Raw genomic sequence first — 16,944 nt, 5'->3', positions numbered from 1 at the left:
CACCACTGTGCTGGTGTGACTATATTTGTGGGTCTAATTATTGTTTCTCTCCACAGGGATGCTTTTCTTCTATGGTTCAGGGCACTCGAGTTGAGCCAAGAGTAAAATTGTCTGGTAGGTATTAGGCTTATTTTTCAAAACTTCTGATGGAATTCATTACAGTTCAGTGACATATTTTTTCTTTCTGTCTTCCTACTTTTTGATCATTTAGTTCTCTCTGAGGGTGAACTTTGAAAGAGACTCGCCTTACCCATATGCTGTTTTCACCCCTCTTTCTCAGTGTGGACCTATGCCCAAAGGCCCTGACCAGGGCTTCAGACAAGCATGGCCAGCATCCGCTGCAAGCTAGCCCATTACCTGGAGGACCTGGAGGACATGGACTTGAAGAAGTTCAAGATGCACTTAGAAGACTATCCTCCTCAGAAGGGCTGCATTGCACTTCCTCGGGGCCAGACGGAGAAAGCAGATCCTGTGGATCTAGCCACCCTTATGATTGACTTCAATGGGGAGGAGAAGGCATGGACCATGGCAGTCTGGATTTTTGCTGCAATCAATAGGAGAGACCTTTATGAAAAAGCCAAGAGGGATGAGCCAGAATGGGGTGAGTAGAAGAAGACAGTAACTTTTAATTGTGATAAGATATACACACAATATAAAATTTACCATCTTAACCTTCTTTAAGTGTATGTTTCTTTAGTATTCAACACATTCATGATGCTATACAATTAATTGACAGAATTCTTTTTCATCTTGCAAAATGCTATACCCATTAAACAATTATTCATCCCCTTCCCTCAGCTCCTGGCATCCACCACCTACTTTCTGTCTCTATGAATTTGACTCCTCTAGGTACCTTTTATATGTGGAGAATTTGTCACCCAAGTTGTCACATAAGACAATATTTCATTCCTTTCTAAGGCAGAGTAATATTCCATGGTATTTCTATACCTTGGGATATAGTCCTAGAAGTGGGATTACTTATCAATGGGTATTCAGATTGCTTCTAGCTTTGCATTATTGTGAATAATGCTGCTATGAATGTGGGTGTACAAATTTAAATTCTTTGGGTATATGCCCAGAAGTGGAATTACTCAATTATATGGTAATTCTATGTTTAATTTTGTTGAAGAACTGTCATACTGTTTTCCATAGTGCCTGTACCACTTTATACTTCCACCAGCAGTGCACAAAGGTTAGAATTTCTCCATATCATCACCACACTTATTTTATATTTTATTTAATAGTAGCTAACTTAGTGGGTGTGAGATGCTATCTCATTTTGGTTTTGATTTGCATTTCCCTATTAATTAGTGATATTGAGTGCATTTTCATGTGCTTCTTGGCATTTAATCTTTGAAGGAATGCCTCTTCCTTTTGCCATATTTCAATTGAGTTGCTTGGTTTGTTGTTGTTGACTTGTAGGAGTTCTTTATATATCCTGGATAGTAAGCCCCTAGCTATACTAATAAAAGACAAAGATGCTAATTGACTGTACCTTTGCTACGCCCACCAGCCAATCAGAAGAGTATGCAAATTAACCCAACAAAGATGACCGTTAAATTTGCATACTGCAGGTGGGGTGGGACAGCTCAATCCACAGCCTGCCACGCTGCCATCTGCCATCTAGGCCTGCCGTATGCGACCTGGGGCGGTGGAGAGGGTGGCAGTGTGATCCGCTGCCCCGCCCCGGTGACCCAGCGCGGGATCCAGGCCTGCCATCTGCCACCCGGGGAGTGGGCCTAAGCCAGCAGGTGGTTCTCCCGAGGGGTCCCAGACTGTGAGAAGGCACAGGTCAGGCTGAGGGACATCCTCCCCCCCCCGGCCAGTGCACAAATTTTTGTGCACCGGGCCTCTAGTTAGATATATGATTTGCAAATATTTTCTCCCATTCCATCCATGGGTTGCCTTTTTAAAAAAAATACTTATTTATTGTCTAAAGTTTTACATATGTCTCCTTTTTCCCCAATTGACCCCCCACCCCCCCCCCCAGCCCTTCCCACCCTGGGCAAACCCCCACTGCCCCAGTGTCTGTATCCATTGGTTATGCTGATATGCATTCATACAAGTGCTTTGGTTGCTCTCTAACCCCCCTCCCCTGTCATTTCTCTGGATCTATTCTTGTTCATCAGATTATGTTGATCATTATATCCCACATATGCGTGAGATCATGTTATATTTATCTTTCTCCAACTGGCTTATTTTGCTTAGCATAATGCTCTCTAGTTCCATCCATGCTGTTGCAAATGGTAAAAGTTCCTTCTTTTTTATAGCGGCATAGTATTCCATTGTGTAGATGTACCACAGTTTTTTAATCCACTCATCTGCTGATGGGCACTTAGGTTGTTTCCAAATCTTAGCTATTATAAATTGTGCTGCTATGAACATAGGGGTGCATAAATCCTTTCTGGTTGGTGTTTCCAGTTTCTTAAGCTATAGTCCTAGAAGTGGGATTACTGGGTCAAATGGGAGTTCCATTTTTAACTTTTTGAGGACACTCCATAATGTCTTCCACAGTGGCTACCCCAGTCTGCACTCCCACCAGCAGTGCAGGAGGGTTTTTTTTTCTCCACATACTCACCAGCACTTGTTGTTTGTTGCTTTGTTGATGATAGCCATTCTGACTGGTGTGAGATGGTACCTCATTATTGTTTTGATTTGCATCTCTCAGATGATTAGTGACTTTGAGCATGTTTTCATATGTCCCTGGGCCTTCTGTATGTCCTTTTTCGAAAAGTGTCTATTAAGATCCTTTGCCCATTTTTTGATTGGATTGTTTATCTTCCTTTTGTTAAGTAGTATGAGTTTCCTGTAAATTTTGGAGATTCAACCGTTATCAGAGATAACATTGGCAAATATGTTATTCCATGCAGTGGGCTTTCTTGTTGTTTTGTTGATGGTTTCTTTTGCTGTGCAGAAGCTTTTTATTTTGATGTAGTCCCATTTGTTTATTTTCTCCTTAGTCTCCATTGCCCTAGGAGCTGTGTCTGTAAAGATATTGCTACGACATATGTCTGCGATTTTGCTGCCTATGGAGTCTTATAGGATTTTTATGGTTTCCCATGGTAGATTCAAATCCTTTAGCCATTTTGAGTTTGTTTTTGTGTATGGTGTAAGTTGGTAATCTAGTTTCATTTTTTTGCATGTATCTGACCAAATTTCTCAGCACCATTTATTGAAGAGACTGTCTTGACTCCATTGTATGCTCTTGCCTCCTTTGTCAAATATTAATTGAGCATAATGGTCAATTTCTGGGTTCTCTGTTCTGTTCCATTGGTCTATATGTCTGTTCTTGTGCCAGTACCAGGCAGTATTGAGAACCGTGGCTTGGTAATATAGCTTGATATCTGGTATTGTGATCCCTCCAACTTTATTCTTCTTTCTCAGGATTGCTGTGGCTATGCTGGGTGTTTTTTTTTTTTTTAATTCCAGATGAATTTTTGGTGAGTTTTTACTAAGTCTGTGAAATATGCTGTTGGTATTTTAATGGGGATTGCATTGAATCTAAAAATTGCTATGGATAGTATGGACATTTTAACAATATTGATCCTACCAATCCACAAGCATGGTATGTTCTTCCATTTGTTTATGTCTTCCTCTGTCTCTTTTTTCAATGTCCTGTAGTTTTCCGAGTACACATTTTTTACGTCTGTAGTTAAGTTTATTCCTATCTATCTTAATTTTTTGGTGTAATGGTAAATGGGATTGTTTTTTTAATTTCTCTTTCTGTGAGCTCATTATTGGTGTATAAAAAGGCCATAGATATCTGGGTGTTAATTTTGTATCCTGCTACATTGTCAAATTCATTTATTAGGTCTAGTAGTTTTTTGATGGAGTCTTTGGGGTTTTCTATGTATAGTATCATGTCATCTGCATATAAGGACAATTTTACTTCTTCTTTTCCAATTTGGATGCCTTTTATTTCTTCTTCTTGTCTAATCGCTATGGCTAGCACTTCCAGTACTATGTTGAACAGGACTGGTGAAAGTGGGCATCCCTGTCTTGTTCCTGTTCTTAGGGGAAATGAGTTTAGTTTTTCTCCATTGAGTATGATGTTGGCTGTAGGTTTGTCATATAAGGTTTTTATTATGTTGAGGTATGATCCCTCTATTCCCACTTTTCTAAGAGTTTTTATTAAGGAATGGTGTTGGATTTTGTCAAATGCTTTTTCTGCATCAATTGATATGATTATGTGATTTTTGTCTCTCAGTTTGTTTATGTGATGTATCACATTTATTGATTTGTAGATATTGTACAATTCTTGCATTCCAGGAATAAATCCCAGTTGGTCATGGTGTATGATCTTTCTAATGTAATGCTGCATCTGATTTGCTAGAATTTTTTGAGAATTTTGACATCTATGTTAATGAGGGTTATTGGCCTGTAATTCTCTTTCATTGTGTTGTCTTTATCTGGTTTTGGAATTAGGGTAATGCTGGCTTCATAGAATGAGCTTCGAAGTGCTCCTTCCTCTTGAATTTTTTGGAATAGTCTGAGGAGGATAGGATTTATTTCTTCCTTAAAAGTTTGGTAAAACTCCCTTGTGAAGCTGTCTGGCCCTGGGCTATTGTTTGCTGGAAGCTTTTTGATGATCGCTTCAATTCATTTCTGATTTTGTTTATTTGGGTCCTCTCTCTTTGCTTCTTGGTGAGCCTGGCTAGAGGTTCATCAATCTTGTTTATCCTTTCAAAGAACCAGCTCTTGGTTTTGTTGATCTTTTGTATTGTTTTTTTGGTCTCTACATTGGTTGCCTTTTTACTCTGTTAATGATATCCTTTGATGCATCAAAGTTGATAAGTTTGTTTTTTAAATCATTTCATTTATTTTTCTTGGCTTCCTTCTCTTTTGATAATGCTAGGAGAAGGTGGAAGAAAGCAGTTTTCTTTTTTCTAACTCCTTTAGAAACCCAAGTCAGGGCTCATGTACCCCTAGGAAACTTCCCTGATTAGTTCCACTTTATCCAAATCTTTTCCGTGTCTGAAACTTCCTCCAGGTCTCCATCAAATTCTTTGTCTGTTTGCATGGCTAACAGGCTCTGGCTCAGGGGCAACCTCTCACCTTACAGAGCTATGCGATGTGTGTAGAAAAGCCTCTTTTATAACCATTACTTTGGGCATGTGAAGGGCAAAATATTGTCTTCCTTTTTGTGGATAGGGTAGGGGTGAGGTTCTTCCGTTGACTTGGTGTTCTGAGCCAGGGAAGAGCACAGGGAAGGCTCAGAGGAATCTAGAAAATCATAGGATGATGATTTTGAGCTAGTGAAAAGAAAAGATATAAATGAACCCGCAGATCAGAGGAAGCATGGCAAGGCAGGGCACCAATGTGGGTGTGACAGGGAAGAGAAAATGACATGGGAGCACCAGGAGGGGTGCATATCTGTGGGTGTTCACATAACACAATTATAATTGTGTCAGTACTTACCTACTCAGTAACCAAATTAAAGTTAAATCATAGTTGCAGAAGTAGTTCATTAAGTAGTTTTTATAGATTTTGTTCATTTTTAAAAAAATATATTTTATTGATTTTTTACAGAGAGGAAGGGAGAGAGATAGAGAGTTAGAAACATCGATGAGAGAGAAACATCGATCAGCTGCCTCCTGCACATCTCCTACTGGGGATGTGCCCACAACCCAGGTACATGCCCTTGACCGGAATCAAACCTGGGACCTTTCAGTCTGCAGGCTGACGCTCTATCCACTGAGCCTAACCGGTTTCGGCGATTTTGTTTATTTTTCACAAGAACCCCATGAGGCCAGCACTTTCAAATGAACTTTCAATTTCATTATACTAAGGGCAATAAGCCAGTCACTAAAAGAGAAATACTACAAGAGTAGGCACAGAAAATGGTGGTTGCCGGGGACTACAGGGAGAGGGGAATGGAAAATTATTTAATGGGCATAGATTCTCAGTTTTTGCAAGAATTCTGGAATTGATTGCCCAACAATGTGAAATGAGCCTGTAAGAAGTTCTGATTGTCTGTGGCGGTGTCCTCATCAGGATCAAGGCCAGGATTCAACGCCAGGTGTGTCTTTCGTTCAAGCCTGGCTCGTAACCACTACGACATCTTAGCTTCCACATTTGGGTTTTGAGTAGAAAAATTATTACTAGAGTTAGAACTTCTTTTGGGAGTCGGGGTGGGAGGAGTGGCTAGAGCAAGCATGTCAAACTTGCTGCTGGCAGGACCCACTGGCTGTGAATTTGACATGCTTGGGCTAGAGTTAGGCTTTAAGTAAGAGTTAAATTGTGGTTTTGGTTTGAGTTAATGTTTGGATTTTGTTTTGTGATCAAGTTACCAATAGCATTTGCATTAGGGGAAGCAGAGGCCTGTTAGGAATCCTTCCTGTCCCTCTTGGGTTCCTGCCCACTTAAAGTTATCCATACTGTCTAATTCCCCTGAATTTCTCCTAGGACATACCTCTTTGAAATGTGTCATTTAGTGACTGTTTATATCTGTAGTTCTCAACTGTGGATGCAGGTTGGAACTTTATAAATGTAATGGTGCCAGACCCCACCGCTCACGGGTTGAAAATCAGTACTTTTTCCCAGAGGGCATTCATTCTTTTACTCACTTGTTTGTGTGTTTTTTTTGAAAATAAGTATTTTTAAAGCTTTGTAGGTGAATCTAAAGTCAGCCAGGATTCTGCACCACTGAGTTAGACATAAACCAGATATGTAATTCTCCCTCTTGAAGACCCAGAATGAGGGTAAGATGAATTCCAGGCACTTGGGGTCAGGGAGGGATGATCCTGCTGGCCCATGGCCATCTTGGGGATATTGGGGAGCATGGAGATGGCCTCAATACCAGAGCATTGTGGTGGTGGGGGGAGGGTTTGGCTGCCAAATACATATGAAGAACAGAGAAACCTGCCTGCCCCACATGTTTGCCAGGTGTTTTCTAGGCCTGGGAGAGAGATTCTGAGACTGGATTCTGTGGGTACACAATGCTCAGAGGGTGGATCAGTGCCATTACTTTGAAATTAGGACCAGGAGAATACCCCTGACTGGACACCTGTCATTTGCAACTCTGAGCTGTGTTTTGGGTTGGCAGATGTCCAGGCAGGTGCCTTTGACCTGTGCCTGGTGCTGAGTCTCAATTATATCACCTTAGGCAGGAGTCCTAGTTTTTGACACTTTGTGTATTTTTCTTTATAATTTCAGATAATGCACATGCTTCTGTGGTATGCCGGGAAGAAAGCCTCGAAGAAGAGTGGATGGGTTTATTGGGGTTCCTTTCCAGAATCTCTATTTGTAAAAAAAAAGAAGGTAATCATGGGGGTGGTGCTTTCAATTGGGTTTGGAGACGTAGTCTGGGAGGCACTGGAAAGCTGGTCATCCTCCTAAGTGCTCCTGCTCCTTGTAGCTGAAGACATGGATACATGTTCACCTGGCTCCTTGCCGGCCCCAAACCAAGGAGAGCCATTGAGTGTTTCAGATTTTAAAAGGCATGGCCTTCAGGGAGTAAGACTGAATAAAAAGGATTTTTGGCTGGGGGCAGCACAAAAGCACTTTGCTGTTCTTCTGATCAACTCTGTATAGGAAGATTTATAACCAAGTAGTGGAGAGGAACTGCACCCCATCTCTTAGCTCCAGTCACCACAGGCTCCTGTTGAGAGCTCAACTCAGGTGGATGTGCTCAGGCTTCTCCCAGAGTCTAACTTTCTGTCTCTGCCATAGATTACTGTAAGAAATACAGAAATCATGTAAGAAGCAGATTCCAGTATATCAAAGACAGGAATGCCCGTCTGGGTGAAAGCGTGAACCTCAACAAACGTTACACTAGGCTGCGTCTCATCAAGGAACATCAGAGCCAGCAGGAGAGGGAGCATGAACTCCTGGCAATTGGTAGGACCTTGGCCAAGATGCAAGATGGCCCTATGAGTTCCATGAACTTGGAATTGCTGTTTGATCCTGAGGATCAACACACTGAACCTGTGCACACGGTGGTGTTCCAGGGATCGGCAGGCATTGGGAAAACAATACTGGCCAGGAAGATCATGTTGGACTGGGCATCAGAGAAACTTTATCAGGGAAGGTTTGACTATTTGTTCTACATCCACTGTCGGGAGGTAAGCCTGGGGATACGGAGGAGCCTGGGGGACCTGATGGTCAGCTGCTGCCCTGACCCAAACCCACCCATATGCAAGATTGTGAGGAAGCCTTCCAGGATCCTCTTCCTCATGGATGGCTTTGATGAGCTGCAAGGAGCGTTTGATGAGCACACAGAGGCGCTCTGCACAGACTGGCAGAAGGTGGAGCGGGGAGACATTCTCCTGAGCAGCCTCATCAAAAAGAGGCTGTTTCCTGAGGCCTCGCTGATCATCACCACGAGGCCCGTGGCCCTGGAGAAACTACACCACTTGCTGGACCGTCCGCGGCATGTGGAGATCCTGGGTTTCTCAGAGGCCAAGAAGAAGGAATATTTTTTCAAGTATTTCTCAGATGAACAGCAAGCCCAGGAAGCCTTTAGGTTGATTCAGGAGAATGAGGTCCTCTTCACCATGTGCTTTATTCCCCTGGTCTGCTGGATCGTGTGCACTGGACTGAAACAGCAGATGGACAGTGGCAAGAATCTTGCTCAGACATCCAAGACCACCACTGCAGTGTACATCTTCTTTCTCTCCAGTTTGTTGCAATCACAAGCAGGAAGCCAGAAGCACCATGTTTCTGCCAACCTTCGGGGTCTCTGCTCATTGGCTGCAGATGGAATCTGGAACCAGAAAATCTTGTTTGAGGAGGGTGACCTAAGGAACCATGGCCTGCAGAAGGCAGATGTGTCTGCTTTCCTGAGGGTGAATCTATTCCAAAAGGAAGTGGAATGTGAGAAATTCTACAGCTTCATCCACATGACTTTCCAGGAGTTCTTTGCTGCCATGTACTACTTGCTGGAAGAAGAGGAACAGCAGGATGCAAAGAACATGCCACAGAGTCATTCAGAGCTCCCCAACAGAGACATGACAGTTCTTCTTGAAAACTATGGCAAATTTGAAAAAGGGTATCTGATTTTTGTTGTCCGTTTCCTCTTTGGTCTTATAAACCAGGAGAGAACTTCCTACTTGGAGAGAAAACTGAGTTGTAAGATTTCTCAGCAAATCAGGCTGGAGCTGCTGAAGTGGATTGAAGCAAAAGCCAAGGCCAAGACCCTGAAGATGCAGCCCAGCCAGCTGGAGTTGTTCTACTGCTTGTATGAGATGCAGGAAGAGGACTTTGTGCAAAAGGCCATGGGCTACTTCCCCAAAATTGAGATCAATCTCTCCACCAGAATGGACCATGTGGTTTCCTCTTTCTGTATCAAGAACTGTCACAATGTGCAATCCCTTTCCTTGAGGTTGCTCCATAACTCGCCCAAGGAGGAGGAGGATGAGGAGGAGGAAGAGGAAGAGGAAGCTCAACACTCTGATGTGGACCAGTGTGTTGTCCCAGGTCCTCACATGGCCTCTTCTCATCGGTAAGGAAACCAATTTCAGGCAGGTGGTAGAACATGCCCTCTGCTTTTTAGCCACCTTTTTCTTTGCTCTTGCTCCCTCTCCCCTCTTATCAACTGTCTTTCAAATGCAGTTGCCACAACAATGCAATGCAACCACCATTTCTAGTAGATACCTTCACTGGTAGAGACTGAGCAATAGAAGAAGGGTAGCTCGACAAATGGGATGAGAAAAAGCCAATGAAACAATAGAGTACTGAGTAAAAGTGTTTGTAAATTCAAATTGCTTATAATCCATTTGGGGATTCTAGTTCATATTAGCCAGTCAATACCAAAGGGGCAAAATAAACCAAGTGACTTTGTTCCAGGGTCACAGAGGACAGAGGGCCCCTATCACTGCACACCAAATGAAGTTTTCTCAGAGTGAAGCCTGCCTTGATAGAGTGGTGGAGATGTGGGTGAGAGGAGTAAAAGGTAAAGGGATTTGGGCAGTGGAGTCTGGTAAGAACAAGATGTGAATGTGGTCTGAGGAAGAGTGTGTGTAGGAGACAATGGGGAGGGACACAGCTTCATTGGAACAAATGCAATACGGGGAAATTGAGGAAAATAGGGCTAGAAAGAGAGAGCATTCCTAGGCCCCACTGTGCTTGCAATCAGGCTATCACCAACAGCACTACATCACAGTCTGTTCACCCATGTGCTGGGGGGTTGGAAGCCCGTGGCTGGTTGGTACAGTGAAGCAGTTGTTACCCAACTTCTGAAATCCTTGCATGGAACTGCCACAACCACAATAGCTGTGGGAAGGTGCATGGGTGTGACCTCTGTAGAAGACACTAGACATCGGACAAAATTAAGGAGAAAGTAGGCTGGATTCTTCCATCAGCAGCAATGAATTTTCAATTCATTTTCTCTGTCTCTTCAGCACCTTTATTGTACAGTCATCAAGGACCATCCTCTGGTCCTAATCCCAGCGACTTAAGGTTCAGTTGTGGGGACAGTTGGGAAATGCAGGTAGACTGAGAAAGATGGGCAATGGAAAGAACACTTGAAGAATGCACCTGAGATACCCAGAAGGGGAACTCCCAACCTGCCAGATCCTAAAGAATGGGGCATGAGAGAGTTGAGTTGGGCAGAGGCAGCCCAGACAAAAGAGCAGAGGCTCAGGGGGTGGGAGGTGGGAAAGTGGGATATGCTTCCATAGTGGCAAATAGTTTCAAATAGCTAGAAAGAAGATGGGGTAGATGGAGAGAGAAGGAGGCAGACCTGCTCATTAAAGCCCTAAAAGACTTGACCAAGAACCCACAGATGTGAGGAAGGCTCACAGAGACTCTGAAACACCTAATGAAAAGCCTGATGCAGTCTCTCCAGATCCCAGCTCCCTTCTTCTGAGGGCAGGTGCTTGCTTCATGTGTTCTAGAACCTTCTTGGGACCAGTGGCAGGGGCATCCACTCAGTGCCAGTTAGAGGTGCAGGCCAATGCCTGGTCAGTGTGGCTCAGTGGTTGAGCATTAACCCATGCACCAGGAGATCACAGTTCTATTCCCAGTCAGGGCATATGCCCAGGTTGGGGACTCCATCCCTGGCAGGAGGCAACCGGTCAATTATTCTCTCTCATCATTGATGTTTCTATCCCTCTCTCCCTCCCCTTCCTCTCTCTGAAATCAATAAAAAACATGTAAAATATTTTTAAAAAAGAAGTGCAGGCCCAACCCAAGACCTGTGGAGTCAGAATCTGCATTTGAACAATAGCTGCACATTGGAATCACCTGAAAATCTTAAAAATATTGGTGTATCTGGTCTCCTTGGCCTAGGGCAGGGGTGGGCAACCCCTGGCACGCGTGCCAAACATGGCACGCCAATAATTTTGCTGGTATGCGAAACCCTCTCTTATAATCTTCCATTTACAATTGTGAATCTTTGTTCTCAGTGATGAATTTTGTTAAGTTTTGCAATAGGAGTAGCCTGACAGATGAAAGTAGTAGCTCTTGCATATCTCTGAAGGTCACGAAATATAAACCTGATGTAAAATCTCTGTCATCAGTGATGCAGCAGCAAAAGTCCCACTGATAATATCAAACGGAGTCAAAGTTTTCTGTCGGACTATCAGTGTACATGTCTACATTAAAAAATAAATGTATTTTTCATCATCATATACTGTGTTTTTGTCGCTCGAATGAATTTTATTATTTCTTCAAGGTTCTTCACATAAGTACACCTTAAGAGATATCAAGTAGGTGTAACATGTTCTCAAAAAATTAGGGTTGGCACGCAGAAGAATTTTGAGTCAGAGATTTTGCTGGTTTTGGCACGCACTCACAAAATGGTTGCCCACCCCTGGCCTAGGGACTTTTGAGAGTACTGCTGATGCCACTGTGCAGCCAGGGTGAGAACTGGTCTCTGCATCACTTAGTAGAGTGACAGCTGACCAATGGGGGTGGGAGAGAGGGATAGAAACATCAACGATGAAAGAGAATTACCAAGGCTCCCTGCCTTCTTCACTCCTTGGTGGGCAACCTTTGATTTGGTGATTTATTTCTTCATCTCTGGGGGGCCACTGTCTCAATGAGTACCAGGCACTCCTGGATCCTTAGCTTGTTTGCTGTTCTTAAAGACTGTTTTTCTTCTGCTTTTTCCTTCCTTTCTAGATGGGTGAACGGCTATCTCACTTCCAGGATTTGTCGGAGCCTCTTCTCTGTCCTGGGTGCTAACCAGAACCTCACTGAATTGAACCTCAGTGGCAATCCCCTGGGGGATGCAGGGATGAAGGTGTTATGTGAAATGCTCCAGAATCCTGGCTGTAATATTCAGAGATTGTGGTAAGAATCTCTCTGTGGTGTGTGTGTGTGTGTGTGTGTGTGTGTGTGTGTGTGTGTGTAGAGAGAGAGAGAGAGAGAGAGAGAGAGAGCTGGAGGAATATCTCAGGGGCCAGATCAGTGGTTTTAGTTTCTCAGGGCTGCCATGGCAATGTACTACAGACTGAGAGGCTTAAAAAACAGAAATATATATTTTTCACAGTCCTGGAGGCTGGAAGTTTAAGATGAAGTTCTGGGCAGGGTTTGTTTCTACTGTGGATTGTTTCCTTGGGTGTAAATGGCATCTTCTCCCCAGGTGCTCACATGGTCTTTTTCTGCATGTCTGATTTCCACTTCTTACAAGGATGATTAGGACCTGCTCTAATGACCTCATTTTAGCATAATGACCTATTTAAAAAGTCCATCTCCAAATACAGTCACACTCTGAGGTCCTAGTGGTTAAACCTTCAATGTATGAATTTTTTTTGTGGGGAGCACAATTCAACCCATGACAAGTGAGAAGGCAGAATAGATAAGAGTCCAGTTATTTGGGAAGTATTGGATAGAGAAGAATGAAGGGGAACGGAAAACAAGTCATTTGCTGGTGGTGGGTCAAAAGAGACATGACCTTCAAAAGCTTCCATTTCCTCATTGGCCATGCTCATAGATGTGAATCTGAGAGTTTCATCACATACAATGATGGCTACTGGGCTGGAACCCATCATGACATTTTGTACAGATTGAATTGTCACAGGGAATTTCTGATTGCTTTATTCTAAAGTGCTTGTTTTGAGTCCACACATGAATCAGACTCATGTGCCCTGAGTTGAGCACAGGGTGTATGGGTCATCCCTGCAGCCCTGTTCCATAGTACAGCTGCATTATTGACAGCCCACCACTCTAAGATGCCTTACCTTTGTCTCTTGCTCATCATACCCACCCCATCCCCAATCTTATCAATTTTGCCTACTTTACAAGCCATTGTCCAACTTTCCTCATCTTCACTCCACCAGCCCAGATCCAACAACCACAATCACTTTTTTGGATATTGCAATGGCTTCCAAGATCATCAACTTCCAAGGGCAGGATTTGTGTTTGTCTTGACATTGCCTTAAGAAGTGTCTTAGCCAGGAGTCCTCAAACTTTTTAAACAGGGGGCCAGTTCACTATCCCTCAGACCGTTGGAGGGCCGGACTATAGTTTTAAAAAAAACTATGAACAAATTCCTATGCACACTGCACATATCTTATTTTGAAGTAAAAAAACAAAACGGGAACAAATACAATATTTGTATTTGCATGTGGCCCGCGAGCCGTAGTTTGAGGATCCCTGGCTTAGCACTGCAATGCAATGCCTTAAGAAGTGTCTTAGCACACATTAGTGCTCAAAAATACACACTGGCCCTGACCGGTGGGCTAAGTGGTTAGAGCCCCCCCTCTCTCTATTTCTCTCTCTCTCTCTCTCTCTCTCTCTCACACACACACACACACACACACACACCTTACACTTAAGGGTTGCAGGTTCAATTTCTGATCAAGGGCACATACATGGGTTGCAGGTTCCATCCTCTGGCCCTGATTGGGGCACATGGGGAGGGGGAAAGGCAATCAATCCATGTGTCTCTCTCACATCGATGTTTCTCTCTCTCTTGTCTCTCTCCCTCTCCCTCTCTCCCTCCTTTCCACTCCCTGAAAAGCAATGCAAAAATTATCCTCAGGTGAGGTCTAACAACCACCACAACAAAATACATACCTGAAGGAATAGAATGGCTGTTTATTCTCCCTGCATCCACTTTTGCTACACTCCAACCCCTTGTCCATACAGAAGTCAGAGGGTTATTTTAAATATTCTACCTTAATCATGACATTCCACTTGCTTAAGTGCTATCTCTTCACTTTTTAAAAATGGAATAGTCTTTTTAAATTGATTTTATTGGGGTAAAGTTGGTTAATAAAATTATCTAGGCTTCTGGTGTACAATTCTATAATATATCATCTGTATATTGTATTGTGTGTTCACCATCCCAAGTTAAGTCTCCTTTCATAACCATTTATACCCCCTATACCCTCTTTTACTTTCTCCAACCCTCTTTCCCTCTGGTAATAACCATAATGTTGTCTGTGTCCATATTTTGTGGGGTTTTTTGCTTAATCCCTTCATCTCTTTCACCTAGGCCTGTAACCCCCCACCCCTCTGATAGTTGTCAATCTGTTCTCTATCTATGAGAGTGTTTCTATTTTGTTTGTTAGTTTATTTTGTTCATTAGATTCCACATATGAATGAAATCATATGGTACTTGTCTTTCTCTGACTGGCTTATTTCACTTAGCATAAAAATTTCCAGGTCCACCCTAACCAGTTTGGCTCAGTGGATAGAGCGTTGGCCTGTGGACTGAAAGGTCCCAGGTTCAATTCCGGTCAAGGGCATGTATCTTGGTTGCAGGCACATACCCAGTGGTGGTGGTGGTGGTGGGGGGGTGCAGGAGGCAGCTGATTGATGTTTCTCTCTCATCGATGTTTCTAACTCTCTATCCCTCTCCCTTCCTCTCTGTAAAAAAATCAATAAAATTCATTTAAAAAAAAATCTCCAGGTCCATCCATGCTGTTTCAAAAGGTAAGATTCCCTTCTTTTTTGACAGCCACATAGTATTCCATTGTGCAAATGTACCACAACTTTTTTAACCAATCATTTACTCATGGGCATTTGGACTATTTCCAAATCTTGGCAACTGTAAATAATGCTACAATGAACATAGGGGTACATCTCTTTGCTCTCTTGATAAATTACAAATCCTTTCTAATTTTTGCCTTGAAGACTCCTTCTTGCCTTGAAGGCTCTGGCTGGGTTTGGCACTTCATCTGCCTCTCTGCCCTCATCCCACACTACTATCCCCATTGCCCCTCTGGATGCCCCTGTGTGATCCTAGGGAATGAAACATAAATAGGGAGGTGTTGGTGATAATGAGTTGCTTTGCAGATAAATACATATTTAGTGGTTAATTTGCTTCTAATTGGTGTGAAGATGGAGACAGAAAGATAGGGTGGTCCAGAAACCTCTAGGATATCTGAACTATTGGCCTGGAAAGGAAATAGGTTATTGCTCTTTTTCTTATGACAGAGACAAATCATTATTTTTAGTAACGGTGAGTGAGTGTATGTGTGTTTGTGTGTGTGTAAAACAAATCAAGAATCAGAGCTGCTTGCTCCTCCAGTATGGATGGGGATCTGGGATTAAATCACTGAACAGAATAGCAGGAATGGGGCTGGAAAAGTAAAGTAGATGGGTACAAGCCTAGAGAGCCCGGCATCTGTCTGAGGGAATTTCAACTGTTAAGAGCATGTGGTAAAGAAGTGGAACCCACAGCTTCACTACCCTTTTTATTTACAGAACAGGAACATGCCATTTATATATTGGAGAGTTGACCATTATTTACAAAGGGAGTTCACTGCCTGGTGCTCAGCAGTTGTGGTCTCAGGCTGAGAGAGCTAACTTCCCTATATGTCTTGGGCTGTATTCAGGAGTTCTGATAGATTTTCAAAAACTTCATTATGCGGGTGAGGGCATTTGCGGGGGGTGGGGGGGCGGTAGGGGAGGCCAGGGGAAGGTCAATGGGGAAAACAAGGAAACATATGTACTACTATTTGTAATACATTAAACAATAAAATAAAATTTAAAAAAACTTCATTATGCCAAAACCGGTTTGGCTCAGTGGATAGAGCGTCAGCCTGCGGACTGAAAGGTCCCAGGTTCGATTCCGGTCAAGGGCATGTACCTGGGTTGCGGGCACATCCCCAGTAGGAGATGTGGAGGAGGCAGCTGTTCGATGTTTCTCTCTTATCGATGTTTCTAACTCTCTATCTCTCTCCCTTCCTCTCTGTAAAAAATCAATAAAATATATTTAAAAAAAACACTTCATTATGATTTTTCCTTTGTAATGTGAGAATACAAGTGTCCCTGTTTAGGCTAAAAACATGTGCAAACCAGAAGGCAATATGAGGCAGCTGTGTTCTGACACTTTCTGTTTCTGTGCTTGGCATCAAGGTTGAGGCAGTGTTGCCTTTCCCATCAGTGCTGTTTCCACATCTCCTCGGTCCTGAGTAGCACCTATATGCTGGTGGAACTGGATCTGAGCCACAATGCTCTGGCAGACTGCGGAGTCAAACGTGTGTGTGTGGGACTGAGGCATGCATTCTGCACTCTGAAGAAGCTGTGGTGAGTGTGAACTCATTTCCTCCTAGAAGCATGAACAGTGGCTCAATGAGCTCCCACAGGCTGGAGTGTTAGTGAGGGGATGGCCTTGGCTACTCAGATGTCCCCTGTGTTACCTCAGGTGTTGGTCAGTAATTCTATCAGTTAGTGTTTCCTGTGGAAAAAGCCACATGCTAAGCACTGGAGGGGGAACTCAGTCAAAGTACTATGTTGCCTTTAAGGTGTTCACTGCCTAGCTGACGAAATACAACCAGTATAATGCAGTGCTCTAGAAGAGTCTTGGGACTTCATTGTTGTAATGTACCCCGCGAATCACAGAAGGACGCCTCAAGAAGTCGAATTAAAGAGTCACATTTATTGCAATCCGGGACTATGAAGGGTCATCCCCAAATCTCATAGTAATAAGATGGTGGCAAAACCAGACTTACATAGGCAAAAATCACAAAGGTATTGATTACATCCCAGGGTTTGGAATGAGGACCCTGGTTTGCACAAAGCAGTTACAGAAGCGAGATTGAGCCGATT

General features: G+C 43.2%; 1 protein-coding gene across 5 annotated transcripts in view; it reads left to right on the top strand.

The window, feature by feature from the left end:
- The first annotated feature begins 324 nt into the window (after positions 1-324).
- The window catches only part of NLRP3 (NLR family, pyrin domain containing 3), a 66,264-nt gene continuing 49,644 nt past the window's right edge, over positions 325-16,944 (top strand). For 2 of the 5 annotated variants that reach the window (XM_005853172.2, XM_005853171.2), the window contains exons 1-6: positions 325-601; positions 1,786-1,791; positions 7,156-7,260; positions 7,672-9,442; positions 12,064-12,234; positions 16,252-16,422. In XM_005853172.2, coding sequence (XP_005853234.1) covers positions 325-601; positions 1,786-1,791; positions 7,156-7,260; positions 7,672-9,442; positions 12,064-12,234; positions 16,252-16,422 — 2,501 coding nt within the window. The remainder of the gene's footprint in view (positions 602-1,785; positions 1,792-7,155; positions 7,261-7,671; positions 9,443-12,063; positions 12,235-16,251; positions 16,423-16,944) is intronic. The other 3 variants (XM_005853174.2, XM_005853173.2, XM_014534659.1) reach the window with 2 other exon arrangements.

The sequence above is a fragment of the Myotis brandtii genome, unplaced genomic scaffold, assembly GCF_000412655.1.
Source record: "Myotis brandtii unplaced genomic scaffold, ASM41265v1 scaffold100, whole genome shotgun sequence".
Lineage (NCBI taxonomy): Eukaryota > Metazoa > Chordata > Mammalia > Chiroptera > Vespertilionidae > Myotis > Myotis brandtii.
The sequence above is the reverse complement of the archived record's forward strand: the minus strand, read 5'-3'. Positions and strand labels throughout refer to the sequence as shown.